The following is a 24,027-nucleotide window of genomic DNA, read 5'->3' as shown; positions in this document are numbered from 1 at the left end:
TCATTGTTGAATTGTATTTTTTATTCACTTTAACAACATGATCACACGCAAGAGGGCAGCACCAGCTGGCATTACTTATATTCAACGAAAGTTTTTCTGAGCCCGTTACATAATGACGTCAAATGCAAAGGCGTGGTAAACGTCAAGTTTAAATCCCAGGATTATGATTCGTCAAAAGTGATAGCGTCCTTTGCCATTTTGCAATTTTGTTTTCGTGATTTATCTTGCTCTAGTAGTGTGTGCTCTTCAAGCGGCGATGATGTGTGGAGGCGAGTTTGTTGGCGGGCTATTTTTGCCTTTTAGAAGAAAACGTAAAAAAAAATTGTATCTTTTATCATCGTAAATTCGTAAAAGATTCGAAACAAAGTGTATAGTGTGATCATCGTATATATTTAACCTAGCATTCATCTGCCAATTTTTTTCATAAAACGCCATCAACGAGAAACGACGAAATGTCCTCTTTTGAACTGACCGCCATCAAAATGTATTGAATGAGTCTGTAAATAATCTCAGACTAATTAGTAATCTCACCGTCCCAGAGAAACGACGAAATGTCTTCCCTTGGAACTGACTCTGACTGCCACAGCAAAATATATTGAATGAGCCTGTGAAGACTTGCAGACTAAATTGAGAATTAACCATCCCTGAGAAATACGTTGGTTCTACCAGCAAGTCTTACGTTGGGATCGTCGCATCCCTTCGTATTTTTTTTATATATATATTCATCTCTACATTGGTGGAACTGCTTATCGGTCAATATGTGCTCACTGATATCTAAATTCATCTCCACATTGGCGGAACTGCTTATCGGTCGATATGTGCTTACTGAGGTTTAAATTCATCATCTACGTTGGTGGAATTGCTTATCGGTCAAAAATGTGGTTACTAATGTCTTAAATCCATATTTACATTGGTGGAACTGTTTATCGGTCAATATATATTCACTGATGGTAATTGATTGGTATTCTATGAAATGATATTTAATCTCGAATTTTAAGAATTTATCCGTTATAATTGTGTTTTTAAATGAAGATTGATAATTATCAATTTATGATACCTTATTGTTTTTTTTGATATTTAAAATAAATGGCTTGTTACACATTTATTAATCATTTTGTAGTCACCTTCACAACGCAATGATATTAAGATGAAGTTAAATGGTAAACAAATGAAATATTCAAGTTTAATATTTTATTTAAAATTTTATACATTATGTCTCACAAATTTTAACCAAAGTTTTTACATCTTTATTAAGTATTTTACATTTTTATGGTGCCGTGTGTGCCGAACAGGGGTTATTGCTTTTCAATGAAATTTTGGGGACCACTCTGGATTGCATTATATAATTTATTGCATTTTATGATTTTTATTATTATGTTGAATATTTATGTGTCATTTTTTTCATCAATGCATATATATTTTTTTTGAGTTGCATATATATTTTGAATAAGTACTAAAATTTATATCATGGCAAATTCATTGTTACCCCTTATCCCAACATTTTCTGGAGAAGACTCCGAGAATGTGCATGCATTTCTGGATAACATTTGTGAAATTGCTGAACTCGAAAAATGGTCAGCTGCAAAGAAAATAATAATCTTAAAATTGAGATTACGAGACAAAGCACAGGAATTTATTTCCGAAATCTTAAAAAGAAATGCCAATGCTACATTTTCCGAGCTTTCTCAAGAGTTAAAGAGAAAATATTCTTACACAATTTCCTTTGAATCTGCTCAAAAGGATTTCTGGGGTATATCACAAAAGCAGGGGCAATCCGTAACGGATTTAAGTGAATGTGTTGTTAAAGCCGCTGATAGATTTTTAAACCCAAATAACAACGCAGAGAAGGATCTTTTGGATTTAGTGGATAAATCAAAATTTTCCAAATTTATTGATGCTCTAAGGCCCGACATCAGAATTGAGGTTCAGAAGCAGGGTCCCAACACTTTCAAACAGGCACTTAAAATTGCGAAGCATGTTGAAAATGCCCTTAACAGTTCTGGGAATTTCTGTAACCCACAACTGGAAATTAATGTTTTGTTACAAAGCCAGGAGGAAACTAATCGAAAAATTTCCATTTTGACAGAATCTGTTAACAATTTAAAAAGTTCAAAGGGGATAAATGAGAATGCTGCAACTTTTAATTATGATGTAAATTCTCTTCAGGTGAATAGACCAAATAATTTTCAAGATAAAAATTTTAATCAGGGTCCATCAACTTCACAAAATCAAACCAATTTTGAAAATGTTCAATGTCATATTTGTGGCCGTAATCACTGGACCACTAAATGTTGGTACTTTCCAGGTAATTCCAGGGGTCACAATCAAAACAATTTTTCCCAAAGGAACCGCTCAGGCTATAGAGGTTATCACAACCGGCAGAGAGCTAGGAATTTCAGGCCATACAATAAAGGAAATGCAAATAGAGGAAATTTAAACTAGAAGGGGGTATTCGAGGTTATGCTAGCCATCAGAATTCGGAACCCCATAATCATGTCAAATTGACTGAAGGATGGCAGGATCCAAACTTTAAAGGAGGAAAAAAAATTTTCAAATGAGATCAATGATATTTTTTATAGAGATGATGTGAAAATTGTGCAGGAGATGGGAACCTTACAAAAATTTAATACTCACAATCAAAATGATAATGAATTACAGAATTTTACTAATAAGGTACTAATGTCTTGCACCAACTCTGATAATGCATTACCTGTCATTGAAATTACTTTTAAGGATTTTAAATGCTATGCACTCATGGACACCGGTGCGAACATCTCAATCTGTCAAGGTTCCGTTTTAGAAAAGATTAAAGAGATCTCAAAATTAAACTATGTATCAAGGGGTGTGAAAATTAAAACCGTGAATAACGAAAGTATAAGTTGTAGGTCAGCTGTAGATTTAAAATTCAAAATTCAGGGAAAATGGTTTTCAAATCTTTTTTTCACCACAAATTTTTCTTGGAATACTAATTATCAATTTATTTTGGGATATGATTTTTTCCAACGTAACAAAATTATTCTCGACACTGTAAATAAGAGAATAATCACTGACAAAACTAAATTAGATTTCGTTATTATTTCGCCTAATGAGCAAATTAAGCAGGCTAATGCTATTACTGCAACCAATGATACCATTAGTAATGATGTTCAGGAACTTTCAACCAATTATTTCAAAGTGAAATCTGCTCTTAATGTTAAAATTTCTCCTAATTCTTTTGAAATCGTAAAAATGTGTATTCCTAAGGAACTTAGAGATTCCAACCTATTGCTTTTTTCACCTGGCAAGATTCAGGATAAATGTAACATCAATTTTTCTCTACATTCTGCCAAAAATGCTGAGGGAATGTACATCATCGTTGACAACAATTCGGACACTGAATTTATCATTCAAAAAAATCAATGCTTAGGTACTGTTCAGGAAATTTCTGAAGATGATTTTGAACAACCTTCTGATTCTCAAACCGCTCATGTAAACAATTTAACAATGCAGGAAATTAAGGAGTTAAGAAAGAAAGAACTTTCTCCCAATGATTTTTGCTTAGATCACCTTAATAACAATGACAAAAATAAAATGACAAAATTATTAATGGACAACTATGAAGTTTTTTCAAAAAATTATTTAACACTTGGTTCTACGGATTTTATAGTACCTGAATTTAAACTTTTTCACGACTTTCCTCTATCAACTAAACCATACCCTTTACCTCGAATAGCTAAGCAATTTGCTGAAAAGGAGATTAATAAGCTTTTAGAGGCCGAAATTATTGAACATTCCACTAGTAGTTATTCTTTCCCTTGCATTTTTGTAAAAAAACCATCAAAATCAAATGATCCCAATGCAAAACCAAATTTCAGAATGGTAGTTGACTATCGCCTTTTAAACGCTATTACTGAACCATTCAAAATTTGTTTACCAAAAATTTCAGAGATAGTGCAGAATATTTCTGGTAGAAATTTATATTGTGTGCTTGATTTAAAATCTGCTTTTTTCCAAATTTTATTAAGAACCGAGGATAGGGAAAAGTTGGCCTTTTGCTCTGAATTGGGGAATTTTCAGCCTAAACGACTTCCTTTTGGTGCTAGAAATAGTGGAAGCTACTTTTGTGCTCTTTTATCACATTGTTTAAAGGGATTAAAAGGACCTAACTTACAATGGTTCCTTGATGATATTGTTCTGGCAGCTGATGACATGTCCCAGTTGTTAAATCTTCTACAACAGGTTTTTGATAGACTGAAACTTTTTAACCTGACTCTTGACCCATCTAAACTTCAGCTGTGTAAATCTTCAATAACCTATTTAGGATTCAACATTGACCATAATGGCTATTCTCCTTCTGAGAATAACATAAATAAGGTAAATAAATTTCCCATCCCAAAAGACACCAAAGAAGTACAAGCATTCTTAGGCATGACTAATTACTTTCGACATCTTGTGTTTGAGTATGCTGAAATTGTTGCTCCTATTGTTAATTTGACTAAAAAGAACACACCATTCCTATGGTCAAACGAGTGTCAGGATGCTTTTGAAAAATTACAGGATGCCATTTTAAATAAGCCAACACTAAAAAATTTTGTAAAGGATGCTCCTTTATTTTTGGTTACTGATGCTAGCAAAATTGCCATTTCAGCTATACTTATGCAAAAAATCAACAATCAATTTTTTCCAATTGAATTTTTTTCTAAGCAATTGTCACCTTCTGAATCAAAGTATTCTTCTGTGAGGCGGGAATTTTTCGCTATCTATTCTTCTATTAAACATTTTAGGGAAATTTTATATGGAGTCAAATTTACTCTTTTTTGTGATGCAAAAGCTTTGACGGAATTCTTACACATGGAAAAACAACCTGACGTGGTATGCAGATGGATTTTATTTTTAAGTGACTTTTCATACGACCCACAATTTATCCCTGGGGCAAAAAATCCAAGCGATTTCTTAAGCCGCGTATATGAGGAAAATCAAATGACAGTTAATAACATTAATCTTTTCCAACCAAAACATAACTTGTCGAAGGACATTATTTTCCAGGAACAGCAGAAGGATAGGGAAATTTTAGAAATTATTGAAAGATTGCAAAACAATGATAAAAATACTTTGGAAACATTTGGTTTAGATGATGACAAAATTTTACTTAAGGTTGTTGAGGTAAAGAAGAGGAATAAAATTCAAAAATTTAAAAGGATTTATGTTCCAACTACTTTAAGAAATGCTGCTATTGAAAATGCCCACACTCCACATTTTGCAGCTCAGAAGACATATAATTTTTTGCAGAAGTTATATTTTTTTTCCATCCATGTTTACTGCGGTTAAAAAATTTTGTCGTGCTTGTCCCAAATGTCTGGCTAATAAGAACAAACGTAATAACACTGTACCAAAATTCATTCCTAAGAAGGATTTAAGCCCTGGATCATTTTTATCTTGTGATTTGGTAGGTAAATTATGTAGGTCGGTTGATAACAAATTTTTTATTTTTACAATTGTAGACAATTATTCCAGATTTTTAGAAACTTTCTGTTTATCAAATATTTCGTCTACTAGTATAATTAAATGCCTGAACACATACTTTTCATCTTATGGAGTGCCTAAGGTAATTTTGACTGATAATGGTCCCAATTTAATTTCTGATGAGATTGAACAATTTTTCAAGGGATTAAACATTGAGCATAGGAAATCTTCAATTTACTATCCCCGTGGGAACTCCACAATTGAAAGAACCCATCGAGTTTTAAAGGAATCTGTTGCATCATTATCCGAAAATACATATGAATGGTCTCAAAAACTTCAGATTTTTAAATTACATTATAACGCCAGTAAACATGGTGTTACTGGTTTTTCTCCTGCTGAACTATTTTTGGGTAGAAACATCAATGTTCCAATGCAAATATTTTCTGATCTTGAATTAGTGTCTCATTATGATGCATATGTTAAGGAAATGGATAAATGTGCAAATGAAAATAAAAAAGCCGTGGCAGAAAATGAAGAAAAATATTTTAAACAACACGCAACCCAACTAAAGGGTAGAAAAATTCACAAATTTCAAATTAATGATAAGGTATTCATTCGGGTTTTGAACAAACCGGGTGCTTTGATGCCTAAATATAAAGGGCCATTTACCATTGAAAGAATTTTTAGAAATGACAATTATTTGGTAAAGCCGCAGGATACAAATGATAAAAGCATTAAATTACATGTTAGTAAAATTTTTCCTGCTGAGTAGGGGATTTTTTTTTGTTTTGTCTCTTCATTTATTATTGTAATATACATTTGTATTGTTGCTGCAAAACATCTGTATGATCACTCTAATAATTAATATCAGATTAGCTACCTGATATACAATTGCAATAATGGTTGATCATTGTCTAAAATTAGCTACTTTGGAGAATGTTTTAACTAACAATTGCAATATTTGTTGTGATTTATCATGGAAATTTTATTGAACATACAATTGTTACAATTTGAAGGTCGAACAGTTTTTCAGTTTAACTATGTTGTCATATATATTAAGAACAACAATTTTTTTTTCGATTCAATTTTTTTTTGGAAAATTCTTTAATGCTAATACAGAGTGGTTTTCACTTCCATTGAAATTTAGGTAACTTGCCATTTTTGTTTTTGAATGTCATGTATTTTGAAATGTTTACACATTACCACAAACATTTGCTCTCCCCATCTTCGTCTTTTTCCTATAGGGGGGGGGAATGTTAAAGTTCATTGTTGAATTGTATTTTTTATTCACTTTAACAACATGATCACACGCAAGAGGGCAGCACCAGCTGGCATTACTTATATTCAACGAAAGTTTTTCTGAGCCCGTTACATAATGACGTCAAATGCAAAGGCGTGGTAAACGTCAAGTTTAAATCCCAGGATTATGATTCGTCAAAAGTGATAGCGTCCTTTGCCATTTTGCAATCTTGTTTTCGTGATTTATCTTGCTCTAGTAGTGTGTGCTCTTCAAGCGGCGATGATGTGTGGAGGCGAGTTTGTTGGCGGGCTATTTTTGCCTTTTAGAAGAAAACGTAAAAAAAAATTGTATCTTTTATCATCGTAAATTCGTAAAAGATTCGAAACAAAGTGTATAGTGTGATCATCGTATATATTTAACCTAGCATTCATCTGCCAATTTTTTTCATAAAACGCCATCAACGAGAAACGACGAAATGTCCTCTTTTGAACTGACCGCCATCAAAATGTATTGAATGAGTCTGTAAATAATCTCAGACTAATTAGTAATCTCACCGTCCCAGAGAAACGACGAAATGTCTTCCCTTGGAACTGACTCTGACTGCCACAGCAAAATATATTGAATGAGCCTGTGAAGACTTGCAGACTAAATTGAGAATTAACCATCCCTGAGAAATACGTTGGTTCTACCAGCAAGTCTTACGTTGGGATCGTCGCATCCCTTCGTATTTTTTTTATATATATATTCATCTCTACATTGGTGGAACTGCTTATCGGTCAATATGTGCTCACTGATATCTAAATTCATCTCCACATTGGCGGAACTGCTTATCGGTCGATATGTGCTTACTGAGGTTTAAATTCATCATCTACGTTGGTGGAATTGCTTATCGGTCAAAAATGTGGTTACTAATGTCTTAAATCCATATTTACATTGGTGGAACTGTTTATCGGTCAATATATATTCACTGATGGTAATTGATTGGTATTCTATGAAATGATATTTAATCTCGAATTTTAAGAATTTATCCGTTATAATTGTGTTTTTAAATGAAGATTGATAATTATCAATTTATGATACCTTATTGTTTTTTTTGATATTTAAAATAAATGGCTTGTTACACATTTATTAATCATTTTGTAGTCACCTTCACAACGCAATGATATTAAGATGAAGTTAAATGGTAAACAAATGAAATATTCAAGTTTAATATTTTATTTAAAATTTTATACATTATGTCTCACAAATTTTAACCAAAGTTTTTACATCTTTATTAAGTATTTTACAGTTCCTCTTGGCGATTCAAGTCATGTAAAATAAGCAAGATTACAGTGAAATAGGTAGCCATTTGCACAAGATTAGACCGTTTCTCCATTGTCTTGACTCTGTTTTTCAAGTAATTAGCGTACTATAATCAAGATTTCAAGAAGAAATCATTATATTTTAGATTATATTTCAGATTAATTCTGATTATGCCTTCAAAGTAACTACTTTTTCACGTTTTTAGTTTAGTTGCTCAAATGGTATGTTAAATTCAAACTTTATCTTTTTACATCGTATTATCCGTGGATTATACGCCGCCGCGGATTATACGAAGCTTTTTTTTCTTCAGGCCAATTTTAGGACCTGCAGATTATAGGCCGTCCGTGGATAATACGCAGGAGAATACGGTACTAAACTCCTTCTTTTAATGGCAGAAGAACCTTCTTAGATTTGTTTGAAATAAATCTATTGATAAACCCAAGCATCCTGTTTTTCTGATTTTTAATGAGATTCAATGTATTACGTTTGTGGAAACTTATACAAATGAAATCTTAAGAATATTTTTAATCGTTAAAGCCATAAATAATCTCCTTGAATGTCATTTTCAAGTGCCTTTGTAAATACCTTTTACAACCCATTCGCATAGAGCTATCTTAATTACTGAACATTTTTAGAGCACTGCTCAAGCAGAGGGGTTTTCTTAACGCGAGTGTGCATTGCATGCACAGAATTAAGAAGAACATCTTTGTTTTTCCAGTGAGAACAGAGTATAAAGGTAAAGTGGTCAGACATCCTGTTTTTGGCTGTACTAACCCGCTTTTTGGCTCACAATCCCGCTGGCCAAAGGCAACGCTTTTCCCTGAAATTACAAAGTACCACCAATTCCTGCCTTACAATTTCCCCAAATAAGGGAAGATATAAATAAACTAGATTTTTCAACACATTTGTGGGATCAAAATAAGAATTAACATTGTGTGATTGCACCGAATTTGCAGATTACTGCATACACATGTTTTGATTGTTACAAGGACCCCTTTTTCAATGCGAAATAAGTGAGCTTGAAAAAAGACATCTGTCTGAAGTTCCATTCTCTTTTGTTGGATGTCTTTTCATCGATAAGCATTTCACTTTTTTTGGGGGGGGGGGGGGGAGCTTTTGCTTTAGAGGGATCTTTGTGATATTTAGGGGGGCACCCCTAGGTTTATCTGAATTATTTCTCAAGTACTAGCTGTACTCTTCAAAATTTCTGAGCAATTGCTAATGATTTCATTCCACAAAGAAGGACATTGTCTCCCCTCCCTCCCAGACGCGGATCCATGGGAAGGGAACGCCCCCTCCCCCCCCCCCCAAAAAAAAAATTTCCAATCATACCTAAAAAGTTTCGGAACAGAATGCATCACAATTCTTCCGTTTTTTAAAACTTGAACTTCAAGAAAGACACCAGGAAAAGGGAGGAGAGAATTGCAAAAGCAGATTGAAATTAGAAAACTGTGGGAATGTCCCCCCCCCCCCCCCTCAAAAAAAATCTCCAGTGTACCTAAAACAGTTCAGATAACAGGAGTACAGAATTTTTTTTCCGTTTTTTAGAATGTGAACTAAGGCATCGGGAAAAGCAATTAGACAACAACAGAAGTGGATCCATGGAGGGGAACTGGAGAAATGTTCCCCTCCCCGCAACATATCATGTGTACCTAAAAGGTTTTAGAACAGAGAGCAGGAAGATATTTTTTCATAGAACTTGAACTTGAAAATATAGGCTACAGGAAGAACGATCAGACAATAGCAGAGGCGGATGGTGGAGCCGTAGGGGAATGTTCCCCTCCCCCCTCCCCAAAAAAAAAAATATCACGTGTACCTAAACATTTTCGCAACAGAGTACAGCAAAAAAATTTCTGTTTTATAGAACTTGCTTGAACTTGAAGAAAAGCGCAAGGAAAAGCGAAGAGTGAACTGCAAAAGCGGATGCAAGGAGGGGAACTGGGCAATGTTCTCCTCTCCCCTCAAAAAAAAAAAATTCCCAAGTAATCCTAAAAATGTTCAGAAAACAAAGTATAGGATTTTATTTTCATGTTTTTTAGAGCGTGATGAAAGGCTCCAGGGAAAGCGATTAGACAATGGCAAAAGCGAATCCACGGAGGGGAACTGGAGAAATGTTCCCCTCCCCCCAAAATCTCATGTGTACCTAAAAACTTCTAGAACAGAGTGCAGGAAAATTCTGTTTTATAGAAATTGAGCTTGGAGAAAGACGCGGTAAAGAATGAGGACGGAATTGCAAATGCGAATCCAAAAATGACAATTGGGAAATGTCCTTTTCCAAAATCCAAAACCCCAACTAAACCAAAATCTGTTCAGAAAACAGGGTAAGGTAAAACCACCTGTAGTTGACACTTTAAAGATTAATTTTTTCTGTTTGTTAACATAGCATGAAGGGAATTCACCCTAGGAGAAACTTCTAATAAGTGAAAATAGTACCAACTAGTCCCCTATTATAATGCAACAAAATTAGATTAATAAAACGATAAAACAAATGCACATTTTTTTAATAAAGACATTCGGCTGGAGTTGACACTAAACTAAAAGAGAACATCTACTTGTTGACACACTTTGTTTTCAGTCTTTGATACAGAAAAACAGGGATTGCTTAATAAATGAATTCGTGCCTACTTGTGTGAATACAAGAATCGCACTGCCGGATCTAGGCAGCAGCAAGCTCTTGGCTTACCTTTTGTACATAGTTGATACCCTTTGCCCCCCCCCCTAGTTGCCGGGTAGCAACTTCTAGGAGGATGCAAATTTACACTATTTCTGTTTTTTTTTTTCTTTTTTTTTTTTTTGAACCTCGATATAAAATTTCAACAAAGGTGGGTAAAGGGTGGCAGGATTTTGGTTTTGCTCCAGTTCTGAAAAATTGAAAATCCAGCCATGCATGAATGTAAAGACAGTTATAGAAAAATGTAAAAATTAAATGCTTCCGTCATAAGGGGTTTTGAGACTATAAGAAGTTTACATAAAAATTCGAGTTCGGGGACGGAGTAATTATTTTTCGTCGTACTGAAAGGCTCATCGATATGGTACAATACAGCTTCCCAGTAGTAGTTCAATTTATCCACTTTAGGGCCATTTCTATTCTCCCAAATTTTCGTACTTGCTTTTTGCATCTGTTTTCCAGTAATCTTTCAAAAAGAGTCTTTTTGAACACAAACCTGTTTAAACTGTCTTTTGTATTCATTTGGTGTAGAGTTGATCAAAAAATTTAAAGCTCCTACAATTCAGTGATGCAACCAGAGGGGATGGTTAACCACCCCAGAAGACTGATTAGAATGTTTCTTAAAAACATTTCTTACAATTAAAGAGAATAATAGAATGGACCTTGGAAAAACAAAGTTATTTTAATAAGTTGAAGAAAATAATGTTGCGAAAAAATCTAAATTTCTTTTGAAAAGAACCTTGAAACAGGGGTCGAAGTAGTCCTATATTTCCTATATTTTCAAAAAAAGCATCAAAATCGTCCTATATTTCCTATATTCCGTTTTATACCATATATATCTTTTAAAAAGAACGGTAAATAAACTTTCTGACATCGGATTTTTCGCTGAAAGTACGTGCCCAAACGAATTTCAAATTAAAAACTCAACTGACTAAATTCTGCAACAGGCATCTTCTCTCATTGGCTACTGCAATGTGACGTCACTCTATAGTGGCTGGAGTTTCGAGAACTAATGCTGAAGTTGGTTTTAGAATTTTGCATTGGGGGGGGGGGGGGCAACAGCCGTTTGTTTTGTTTACCATCATGGTTTTCGTTGGTATATTTTTGTGTTTAGTGCCTTTTCTGATCGGAATGTTCTAACTTTCTTTTTGCAATCTTTTCTTTTTGTGGAATTTTGGGATCGTGGAATGGTTAGTTCCTTATGATGTTAAAACGTAGTTTGTTGTAATAAGTGGAATTATAATGGCGAAATCACATTGCTTAACAACATTTTGTGTGGAGTTGTTGAACCAGGAGGACATTAATTCTACAAATTTTGGTGCATGGTGCACTAAAGGAAAAGATGATTTTATCGCTTTTTGCCATTTTTGCAACTGTTCAGTGCCCATAAGCAATAGTGGATTTTCGCAATTGAGGCAGCATGCTAAAACATTCAAGCATAAAGAAAACTCTGAAAAATGTCAGAAGGATCCTTCTCAAGCTCTGTTTGTTCTTAATACAAGTCGTAAAGGGTTCAGTTTAGATATAAAATCTAAGAGCAGTGGAATTAGTACTTGGGTCATGAGTGAGGAAGAAAAAATAAAAATTATCTTTCTTCAAATTTTGTTTAGTTATTTAGTCTATAAAGTACACTTTTTTCAAAAATTTTTCTTTCAACTACAGGAAAGTCATTATAGATGTAAAATATTTTGTTTGAGGTTTTTTTAAACAAAATCATTAATAAGAACAACTGAATAATATATGATATGTATTATTTCTTTTTTCATAGCAAAATTATTCATACAATACAAATACAAATGTGACGACCAGCAACAGGCTCTGGGCCCAGCTAGGCTGGTCCTAGTCAATTAATTAGTCCCCAATGAAGATCAATGGCCCTCTTAAAGCTATCCACTCCCTTGCTCATTACCGCCTCTTCCGGTAAGCTATTCCAAGTGCCCACGACCCTGCTAAAGTAGTAGTTTTTCCTGATTTCCAAGTTAGCCTGAGATTTAAATAGCTTAAAACAATGACCCCTTGTCCTGCTTTCCCCGCAAAAATTTAATCCATTTACATCTTTCATTTTGATAAATTTAAATAACTGAATCATGTCCCCTCTGACTCTCCTTTGCTCCAGGCTATACATGTTAAGCCTATTAAGTCTGGTATCATAATCTAAATCTGAGAGTCCCCTTACTAATTTAGTTACCCTTCTTTGAGCCCTTTCCAATACAAAAATATCTTTCTTCAGATAAGGGCGACCAAAACTGAACAGCATACTCCAAATGAGGTCTTACTAAACTCCTATATAAAGGCAGAAGAACTTTCTTAGATTTGTTTGAAATAGATCTATTGATGAACCCAAGCATTTTGCTGGCTTTGTTACTAGCAATACTGCACTGTTGACTAAACTTGAAGTCCTGATTTATAAAGACACCCAGATCCATAACATTTTCTGCTTGATTTATGACTGAACCCTGTAAACGATATCTCATACGCTTATTTCCATGACCTAAGTGTAGCACTTGACATTTCCCTACATTAACTGCCATACCCCATTTATCTGCCCACTTAGTAATATGATCTAAATCCTCTTGCAGCTGTTTTACTTGTTCTTCATTTTCGACAATCCCCATAACTTTTACATCGTCAGCAAAACAATTCATGCTTCCAGAAATATTTTCATTGATGTCATTCATAAATATAATAAACAAAAGAGGCCCTAAAACTGATCCCTGAAGAACCCCACTTAAAGCATCACTCCAATTAGAATGATTTCCTCTCACAACTACTCTTTGCTTCCTACCAGTAAGCCAATTTCTAACCCAAAGTAAAGTTTTTCCTCCTATTCCAATAATGTGTCCTATATTTGTCCTATATTTTTTGTGGAAAATGTCCTATATGTAACAAGTCGGTCACTTCTACCCCTGTTGAAATAAAAATTTTCAATTGTGGCGGTTTATTAGTCAGTTAATTACATCCTCTCCATTTTTTTTCTTTTTCCTAGTTGGTCTAAAAATAAGAAAGTCTTCATAATTGGGAAGCCCCCTTTTCCCCGCCGAAACCTTTAAAGAGTGTCTCAAATCTCGTTTTCAGGGCTTGAATTTCGAAAAAATTCCAGGGGAGAACTACCTAACACCTCGCATTCTAGAAACATTGATAATTGTTTAATATTGCTTTTTTTTGGAGCTTCAAATTTGAAAAATTGCCGAAACTGTAACGTTATCAAATATGGTCTACAGTCACGTTTTTAAGACACCAATTACGAAAAATTTCCGGACATGGGCCCGAATGCTCTCATAGGAAATCTAAAAATGAAAAAATTACAATTTTAAAAAATTTCAACGGGAAGAGCATTTAAATCCTTCATCACTGAATATCGCTTAAAAACTTTGTTTCCTAGGACTTCAATTTCAAAACATTTTTCAATAAGAGCGCCAGAACCCCACTGTTTGTAACATCATCAAAGTTAGTCTGCACCTGCGTTTTAGGTACTGCAATTTTGAAAGATTGGGCAGAGGGGTGATCGATTTAGATCTATTCTACAAAAAAAAAATCGATCTGGGGCAGCCCCTAAGAGTCCCATCTCTTACCTTACCGTCAACAAATATTGTCTGTAATCGCATTTTTAAAACTTCAATTTTTAAAAATTTCCACAGAAAGCCCCTCGAACCTTTCCTCCCCGTAACATCATCAGAGGCCGTCTAAAACTGCATCCTTACCAGGAAACATCACGAGTTCAGTAATCATGAAAAAAGTTTAAAATGGTCGCATTCGAAAGAGTATCTTTAGAAAAAAATTTGACCCAAATATTGTGTGCCCACGTCCTTTTATTTTTGAGATATGGGGGGTCAAAGTCTGTCGAAATCTTACGAAAAATCGCCAAATTTAAAGACTTGGCAAGAAATGGAAAATACCACGTGATTTCATCGCCTGCGTCTAGCAAGACTCTCATTTCCATTTCTAGTCATCTGCAAAGCGCGTAAACGATGCTTCGAATTAACCCTTTACTTGTGTGGGTAAAATTAAAAAGTAACTATGAAGCCTGTGAAATGGAAACTAGAGAGCTTTATCCAGAGGAGTTACAACTTTATAACGAAATTGAACGTAGGATTTAACTTTGTAATCGTGATAATAATGCATTTCAGAATTTAAGTGCATTTCAAGTGTGTTTTACTTAACTAATTTAAGTTTGTACTCTTGTAAGGAAATGTGTTGTAAGTAATTAATAATTATGTATGAGACTTAATATGAATAAGTAAAAAAAACATGCTTATTAAAGCTTATATATTGAAAATAAAATGGATAGTTTTTGATGTTGAAAGAACATGATCATGGATTGTAGTATCCCAGCTCTTATTTATTTTTTCAAAAGTTATTATCATTCATGAAGTTTTATTGTCTGACCACTGCTAGCAAAAATGTTTAATTTAAAATCAAAAAAAATAATAATTAAAAAAAAGAAAACAACGGATAGTAAATGTCAAAAATTTGCACAGCAAAACTAACGATGTCGGAAATTACTTCATAACAGATTCTTATCAAAAATTTTATAGTCGACGTTCATTACAACAACCCCTGTAGTTCGAAAAAGTCTGTCACTGCAACTGAAAATCGCTATAACGTAAATACACATCATATTGCATGTTATTTAGTCATTTTTAAAAATACTGAAGTCACTTTTACCAATTATGTTTCACGTTAAAAGGGAATTCAAATACGAGCAAAATAAAAATTAATACATTTTTTTTTATTTGACTTGTTAGAGGGTTTACACATAACTTGAAAACGATACACATAACGAAAAACACACTGGAAATAACTGACAGAAATCGTTTTTTTTAAATTTGAGAACATGGTTTGAAATCTTTAAAAATGTCGTTTTCTTCGTATTTAGATACTGTTGAAGACTTCAGATTTACGACTTTTTAAAAAAAAAAAAGACTTTAAAGTGTGTTTACCATTTCACTACGGTTATCATATTTTTTTCAAAACAGTTTCATCATCGAAAAAACTCTTTCAGTGGAAATATTTCACCCGCAGAAGCATAAAAGTTTTAAACATCAGTTTTTTAACAGTCTTAAGAATAACAAAAAATTCCATTGTTTTTACAATAAAATAAAACAAATATTTCGGGCTGTGGCGTTTTCCCCTATACAGTTGCACGTTAATATCCCGGAACACAAGCCCCTAAAAATTTCAATGCCGCAGTCTGTGCCACGACACCCCGCGCCATGGTAGTCACCCCAGTAAAGAATTAATGCGCTATTTCTCACGCGCTTTGGTGGTGACCAAATATGGAAGTGAAATGTCTTGTCAGATGCAGATGCTGAATTCGCGCCGTACCTTCCATTTCTGAACAAAACTCGCTAAATTTGGCGACTTTACTAAAAATTTCGGCAATTTTTAAGACATCATATTTCGATAACGTGGTCACGAGGGCACGTAGTTTCAGTGCCATAAACATGTTTTCCAATGCTCTTTCGAATGCCACCAATTTGGAATTTTTTTGAATTTCCTTGATCGTGATGTTTCCTGGTTAGGGCTATAATTTCAAAATTTTCCGGACCTCCCATATCAGTTGCCAAAAATTATAGCAATGAAAATAATGATTTCTTAAATTATTTTCTGAAAATTATACTTGCAAAATTTGTAAAGGACATTTTTTTTATAAGAGGTGTTAAGATGCAGAGGATAAGTTATAAAACTCAATTTTTAAGATTATTTTTTTAGTGAGTTACTTCATATGCCCCGACCTCCCCGCCATTAACATAAACTGCTAAAAAAGTTCCCCTCCCAAATCCATAGTCTGGATCCGCTCCTGCTCCCCTCTCTCTTGCTAGTGATATGTCCTGATTTTTAGTTTCAAAATTCTGGTCACATGAAAAAAGCAATATAAACTTTATTTCAGATTACTTATCTCTAATGTTTTAAAAATATCTTTGAATAGATTTTACAAATACAGTAGTACAATAACAAATATGATGGCCAGCTACAGACTCTGGCCTTAATCAATTTATAAGTCCCAAATGAAGATCAATGGCCCTCTGAAAGCCATCAACTTCCCTTCTCATTACAACCTCTAAAGTAAACCCTTCTTCTAGTAAAATCTGTGGCGTATATCATAAATGTCTGTCAGACAAGCATGACCCCTACATAAAGGAGGCTAAGCAAGGTAATTTTTAAATTTTATTTTCCCGACACATTTCTTAGCCTGAATAAGACTGGAAGGGATCCTACATAATCTGGCCAGTGGTATATTATAAGTGTGTTTGGGGGGGGGGGCATGTTAACAAGAACACTGCTGTGAGTAGGTAAAGGGCAGTAACTGCCAATTTTTCATTTTTCTTTTGTTTTTTTGTTTGTTTTTTTTTGCATTTTTGTCATCCGTTGTACGTTAACTTCACTGTACAAGCTTGCTCAGTTGGTTTTCAGCTGAATAAAAGCACGTAAAAAACGTTGGAATCCAAAACGCCTTTCTTCAAATATCTCAAAAACTAATTTCTGCTGATACTTACCTGCCTACAGCAGAACAATCTTCTGTCTGTGTGATGATATAAAATTAGGATATAAAAGCCTTACTACGTGTTGTGTAAAAATGTGCTATAATGTTTGCTTAATTTTTTTTTTTTCACCAGAATTGAGTGGTTTGAAATCATAGAGCCTTGCACCAAGGAAGAAATCTATGTAAATATGTTTACAGGCGAGTGTGTTTGGCATCCACCAGCTGGAGCATTAATGTGAGTTCTTACTTATTTTTTTTTTACAATATTCCTTTTCCATGTTTCTTTTAGTAGCAAAATTAAGTTCTTCATGATTGTGTTCATGATTTTAACCCCACCCCCCGATTTAATGTTTTTCCGCTTGGTACAATTTTTATCGCTGAACTGACAGGAAACGTAAACTTGATATTTAAAACAATTATAAAATTAAAGGTACTAAAAATTTTTAAGCTGGTTAATATGTTAAGGAAGAAAAAAAAATGTGCAATAATCTAAAAAAAATTTTATAAATGTGTAATAATCTAAAAAAAATTTTAGAAAAACTTTTGAAACTCATTTTGAATTCATGTTGTCAAATACATCATACGGACAAATCTTAAAAGGAAAGTCACGGAGGCTCCGTTCACTTTTTCAGGCTGTTTGTGGTATAGTCATTGTACCAGAGTCGATGCCAGGGAACATATTTTATTAGTGTGGTAGTTCTACCACATAGAGAAAAGTTTAACTATATAAATCTAAAAGTTGAAATTTTGCATAAATTTTTATACAAATACAAATACAAATACAAATGTGACGACCAGCAACAGGCACTGGGCCCAGCTAGGCTGGTCCTAGTCAATTAATTAGTCCCCAATGAAGATCAATGGCCCTCTTAAAGCTATCCACTCCCTTGCTCATTACCGCCTCTTCCGGTAAGCTATTCCAAGTGCCCACAACCCTGCTAAAGTAGTAGTTTTTCCTGATTTCCAAGTTAGCCTGAGATTTAAATAGCTTAAAACAATGACCCCTTGTCCTGCTTTCCCCGCAAAAATTTAATCCATTTACATCTTTCATTTTGATAAATTTAAATAACTGAATCATGTCCCCTCTGACTCTCCTTTGCTCCAGGCTATACATGTTAAGCCTATTAAGTCTGGTATCATAATCTAAATCTGAGAGTCCCCTTACTAATTTAGTTACCCTTCTTTGAACCCTTTCCAATACAAAAATATCTTTCTTCAGATAAGGCGACCAAAACTGAACAGCATACTCCAAATGAGGTCTTACTAAACTCCTATATAAAGGCAGAAGAACTTTCTTAGATTTGTTTGAAATAGATCTATTGATGAACCCAAGCATTTTGTTGGCTTTGTTACTAGCAATACTGCACTGTTGACTAAACTTGAAGTCCTGATTTATAAAGACACCCAGATCCATAACATTTTCTGCCTGATTTATGACTGAACCCTGTAAACGATATCTCATACGCTTATTTCCATGACCTAAGTGTAGCACTTGACATTTCCCTACATTAACTGCCATACCCCATTTATCTGCCCACTTAGTAATATGATCTAAATCCTCTTGCAGCTGTTTTACTTGTTCTTCATTTTCGACAATCCCCATAACTTTTACATCGTCAGCAAAACAATTCATGCTTCCAGAAATATTTTCATTGATGTCATTCATAAATATAATAAACAAAAGAGGCCCTAAAACTGATCCCTGAGGAACCCCACTTAAAACATCACTCCAATTAGAATGATTTCCTCTCACAACTACTCTTTGCTTCCTACCAGTAAGCCAATTTCTAACCCAAAGTAAAGTTTTTCCTCCTATTCCAATGTCAGCTAACTTGCTGAGAAGAGCAACATGCGGTACCTTGTCAAAAGCTTTTTGAAAATCAATATAAACAACATCCACACATTTTTTGTTATCTAAAGCTGAGGTAACCTTGTCGTAGAAATGCAATAAATTAGTAGTACAGGATTTACCTTTCCTGAAACCATACTGCAAACTAGTCAACAGACTATTAGTCTCTAAGAACATCATGATCTTAATAAATCTTTTACTTTTGTATGTTTCTGTATTTTGAAACTCAAATTCTTTTTGTATGTTTGAGATTTTATATTTTGCTATAATGTTTCAAAATTTCTTTTCAAAATACAGATTAATTACTTTGAGCTTCAGTTTTGTTGTTTCTTAAATTTCAGAAAAAAATCTGATGACACTCTTTGGTGGGAAATTTTTGACCCAAACACTTCTCGCTTTTATTACTACAACTCCAAAAGTCAGAAGACAATGTGGCAGAAACCACAAAACAGTGATGTGCTATCCTTATCAAAGCTTCAAGTAAGAACAGATTTCTAAATTTTTACAGCTTTATGTAGAGATACTTTCAAATGAAATTTTGTGACAGTTAAGTCTAATGCATTACAAGCATATTTCAAGCAGTAAAATCAAAGAAACAGTTGTTAACATGCATTTGATATGACAAATCATCAACAACAAAGGGAAAAGTTCAAGCAATATCCAACTGTAGATGTTTTGTTGATATTTATCAAGACAAAACATTTTGCAATCTTTCCAAAAAGAGTAACAATGTGTTTATTTGTTTGCCAATGGTGGTAAAAAATAAAATAAAATGTTGTTGTACTTTTGTAGTTTTATGAAGTACTACAGCTGCATTGCCCAGCTTTGAAGTTTCTAACTTGAAAATAAAAGTTCTGTCAAGTGACACATGTTCAACACTCAGAAAGAAATACTGTAAATTACACGTCAAAATAATCATTCTTAAAGAAAGAAAACGGTAAATCTAAAATTCTCGAATAAATTAAACTCACTTAAAATCCTAAAAAAAAAGAAAGAAAGAAAGAAGATAAATTGCCAAATAATAATCAAAAAGGGAAATTTTTACCTCAAAACAAAAACAAAGTTTTATTTAGTCAGCCAAAAAAAAAAAAAACATGGCAATGTTCTAAACGCTAATTTAAAATGAGATCGAGCAAACGATAATTTTTTGATATGAAAATAGATTTTGATATGACATTAGGCTTAATAATGATTTTTCATTTCTTCCTGGTGATTTTACAGCTTTTTTTTTTTTTTTTTTGAAAATCGAAGGAAGTGAGGGAACCAACTAGGTATTTTTTGACTTATTTTTATTTTTGCTTCGAACTTTCAATAGCTTAACTCTGCATCTGACTTTGAACATTTTGCAATTGGAAGTATCCATCTAGGACTAATGGTTGCGAAAATAAAAGTCTTGCTGGTTAAAACAGAACACCCTATATGTGTGTATATGTGTGTGTATTAGGGTTTTCTTATATATATCAGTCAATATATATCACGATATATATCCGATATTTATTTTGAAAATAAGGTGATATTTTCGATATTTATTTTTTCTTTGGTATTTTCAATATAAATATTATATTAATCATAGTAGTATTGCTTGTTTTTTATAAAATCTAACCAAAAAGCTATGTACTATATTTTTATGATGTATTAATTCATCATTAATATAACAAAGTAATGTATTTCATTTTTATTTAATCTTCATAAAACTATTAGTATTGTAACAATTTTAATTCGTATTAAAAGTGCCTAATTAAATATTAGACTATGCTCAGAATAAAGAAAATTTTTATGACTGTGTATCAACTGATGCATATTTTTTATTTATGAATCATATGACTGTGTAAAAGTACTTAACAGAAGAAAAATGAGTAAAACAGCTAATGCTGAAAACACTACTTTAAAATTGATACAAATGTAAAATGAAATATTAGATATAAATAATGAAAGAAACTTTAATTTTAAGTCTTTGAATTTCAGTAAAAAAAAGGCTAAAATCACCGGACCTTTTTTAAGCCTAATGGAACTTTATTTTCATATTCAAAAAGTATCGTTTGTGCAATCTGATTTTAAATCAGCATTCAGAAGGTTGCACCTCTTTTTTGTTTGGGCTGTGACTAAATAAAGTTTTTCCTTTTGATTATTATTTGGCAATTCATCTTCTTTTTTTGGGGGGGATTTTAGTTGTATTTATCGAGGGTTGCGTTTAATTTATTTGGGAATTTTTTATTTTCCGTTTTCTTTCTTTAAGAATGATTTATTTTGACGTAAAATTTTACAGCATTTTTTTTTCTCTAGTTGAAGCCTGATTGTTGAACATGCATCACTTGGCATAACTTTTATTTTCAAGGTTGACCGTGCGAAGCCGAGCAATGCAGCCAGGCTTCAAAATATAAAAAAATCATTCATTTTTTTGTACTTTGGGTACATTCAGTGAAATAAAAGTAAGCAATTTTTGAGATTATAGGCAAACTTGTGGAAAAAGCACAAGGCATTGCAGGCAAAATCCTTTTGTTAGATGGCTTTACATGTGTGAGCTCACACCGTACCACATTGCAAAAGAGATTCCTTGAAACTCCAAAATATCTGTCTGCAAATTTTGAAACTTGGGCTTTTAAAAATGTTCTTATTTACTTTTTAAATGCTTAGTATGTTGATTTTGTTGATATCTTTTTCGTTTTTGAATACTTTGAGTTTTCCGGATTTTTTTACATTAAGGTGTTTTAATATTTGTATTTTTAGAATGTGATATTCATTTTGTTGTTGCAGAATAAATGAAGAAATTAACTTTTTTCAGAAGGACCTTTGCCTTCCTGAAAAAGTTAATTTGAGCTTAAAATAGGAAATGTCTTTCACATAAATCTATGTACTTAGAAAATATCTTACTTAATTAGGTATTTTTCCTCTTTTCTTTATAACTTGTGTGAGGTTTTTTTTTTTTTTTTTTTTGTAAACAAATTTCTTACTTTTTATTCATTTAATAAGTTTCTGTAAATTTTAAAAGATCAGTGTTTATAATTTGTAATATTTTGTATTTATAGGCTTTGAAACAGACTATTAGTGATACAGGTTGTGGTGAAGCTAAGAAGGAATCTACTGCAACACAAACTACTACTAAAATCAGCGTATGTTTTGAGCTTTGCTACATTAAATATATTCAACTCTTTTTAACTACTCAGCTTGTAAAAAAGCAATTTGCAAATTTTTAGAATTTTGTGGATTTCAGGTCATTTTTGTATTTAGGTTTCATATGTAGTTTTGTGGGGAGGGTAATGTGCAGGTAATTGCCAGAGAAATCAGGTCTGTTTTTCCTGAGGTTTGCTCAGGATCCTTCCTAATTCTTATCGAAAGATCGAAACTGTTACTATTATCTTGCTTTTGACATACACGTACTTTGCGAAAGATCATACTTTTCCCTAGGACGTAGAATTTCTCTATAGCCATTTTGGAAGAACGATTTAATGGCCTAGCTCTTATATAAACAGTTATAAAGATATTGATTTATCTGAAGAGAAAGTTTCAAATGATCTCATGAAAACCTCCCACGAAAAATTGACATAAGATTATAATAAAGGTAGTTATAAATATATTTGGCTCCCCCCCTCTCCATTTTAAAGTTATTGCCATATCAATATGAAGTATTTTTAAGCAAGTGAATAATTACTGATCCATAGAAATTTGGTAAAATAAATTGAATAATATTTTTGCATTAGAAATGAATGAAAAAAGATTCAACAATTTTCGATTTTGAAAACCCCTCTCAGAATAATTTTCTGGCTGCACCACTGCTAGCAGTTTCTTTGTAAAAGAATTGATTTTCGTAGTTTGCCGAGTACCAACAATCCTCAGATAGACTGTAATGGTGATAAAATGAATAGTTTCAAATAGATATTCATCTTCATGAATCAGTTTAGTTTGTCTCCAAGTCTGTTGCTGGTGAATTCTTTTATGTTTATATAATAATGAAATACATTCTTTAATTTTGTCTTATTTTATTTACATAACTTATTTATCAAAACATTTTAATTTTTTGACTTTTATACTGTTCTTTCATAACTAATTTAATTTACTTTTTAGGCAAAAAATCTTCAAAAAAATCCCATGTATCAAAAGTGTGTTTCAACCCAAACAACACCATCAAGTACTAGTCCAAGAAATGAAAAAATTCGAGTGAGAATGGTTTTTAATTTATTTTACTTTCCCTATATTTTGTACAGGTTGATCTAACATACTTGTATGTATAGTATGTAATGGGCCATTGTGGTTTAGTTCGTAAGGTCTTGAACTCGGAACTGGAGGGTCCCTGGTTTGAAACCAGCCACAGAAAAATCCTCCATGTTCAATAATGGTAATTGAAACACATTTAATATATTCGTGGTCAAATCTCCTCCAAATTTCCATTCTAAATTAATACCTCTGGAGGTGCTAGGTCAGGGGTTACTCGGCTCCTGGTCTGGTTCAAAACACGGCTGTCATCAGGGCCCCATCCAACCGGTTAAACCACATGTAATGGTAGGTGGTACCTAGGACCGTGGAGTGTTGTATAGTAAATAGTATGTAACTACATGCAATGTTTTTCAAGTACTTTGGTTTCCGAAATGTAAGGAAAAATTACAGAAATAGTGAAAACTGATTACGAAAGGAATGAATTTATTTATTTCGAGTTGATAGTTAAATACAAAGTGCTGGATAAAACGGCATTATGCAAATTGCCCAGTGCACATTCGTTTCCCCCCCCCCCCCCCTTTTTTTTTGCACCCTCAAAAATGTGCAAATCTGTTTCTTTTTTTTTCCCACCCTCAAACCTGTGCAATCTTTGGAAGTCAAGGTTGGCACTTTCTTAGCGGACCCAGTTCGCACCCCTGGTCACATCACTTGCTATGACCATGTTTTCTCCCCATGTTTTGTTTTACATTTTAATAGAGCCTTTAATGATGTTTAATTTAGTTGAATTATTTTACATTTAAATGGAACTTTACTGTTATTGAATGGATTTACATTTGAATTGCATTTAATAGCCTAATTTACTGATTTGGTGGATTATTTTACACTTTAAT

At 33.1% G+C, this 24,027-nt stretch overlaps 1 protein-coding gene across 1 annotated transcript in view; it reads left to right on the top strand.

The window, feature by feature from the left end:
* The first annotated feature begins 2,245 nt into the window (after positions 1 to 2,245).
* Positions 2,246 to 24,027, top strand: part of LOC129229742 (uncharacterized) — a 60,978-nt gene continuing 39,196 nt past the window's right edge. The window contains exons 1-7 of the mRNA XM_054864110.1: positions 2,246 to 2,305; positions 5,038 to 5,142; positions 10,172 to 10,305; positions 17,270 to 17,371; positions 19,327 to 19,465; positions 22,012 to 22,095; positions 23,048 to 23,140. Coding sequence (XP_054720085.1) covers positions 2,246 to 2,305; positions 5,038 to 5,142; positions 10,172 to 10,305; positions 17,270 to 17,371; positions 19,327 to 19,465; positions 22,012 to 22,095; positions 23,048 to 23,140 — 717 coding nt within the window. The remainder of the gene's footprint in view (positions 2,306 to 5,037; positions 5,143 to 10,171; positions 10,306 to 17,269; positions 17,372 to 19,326; positions 19,466 to 22,011; positions 22,096 to 23,047; positions 23,141 to 24,027) is intronic.

Source organism: Uloborus diversus, chromosome 9 (genome assembly GCF_026930045.1).
Source record: "Uloborus diversus isolate 005 chromosome 9, Udiv.v.3.1, whole genome shotgun sequence".
NCBI classification, from domain to species: Eukaryota; Metazoa; Arthropoda; class Arachnida; order Araneae; family Uloboridae; genus Uloborus; species Uloborus diversus.
This window is presented reverse-complemented; position numbering and strand designations above follow the sequence as displayed.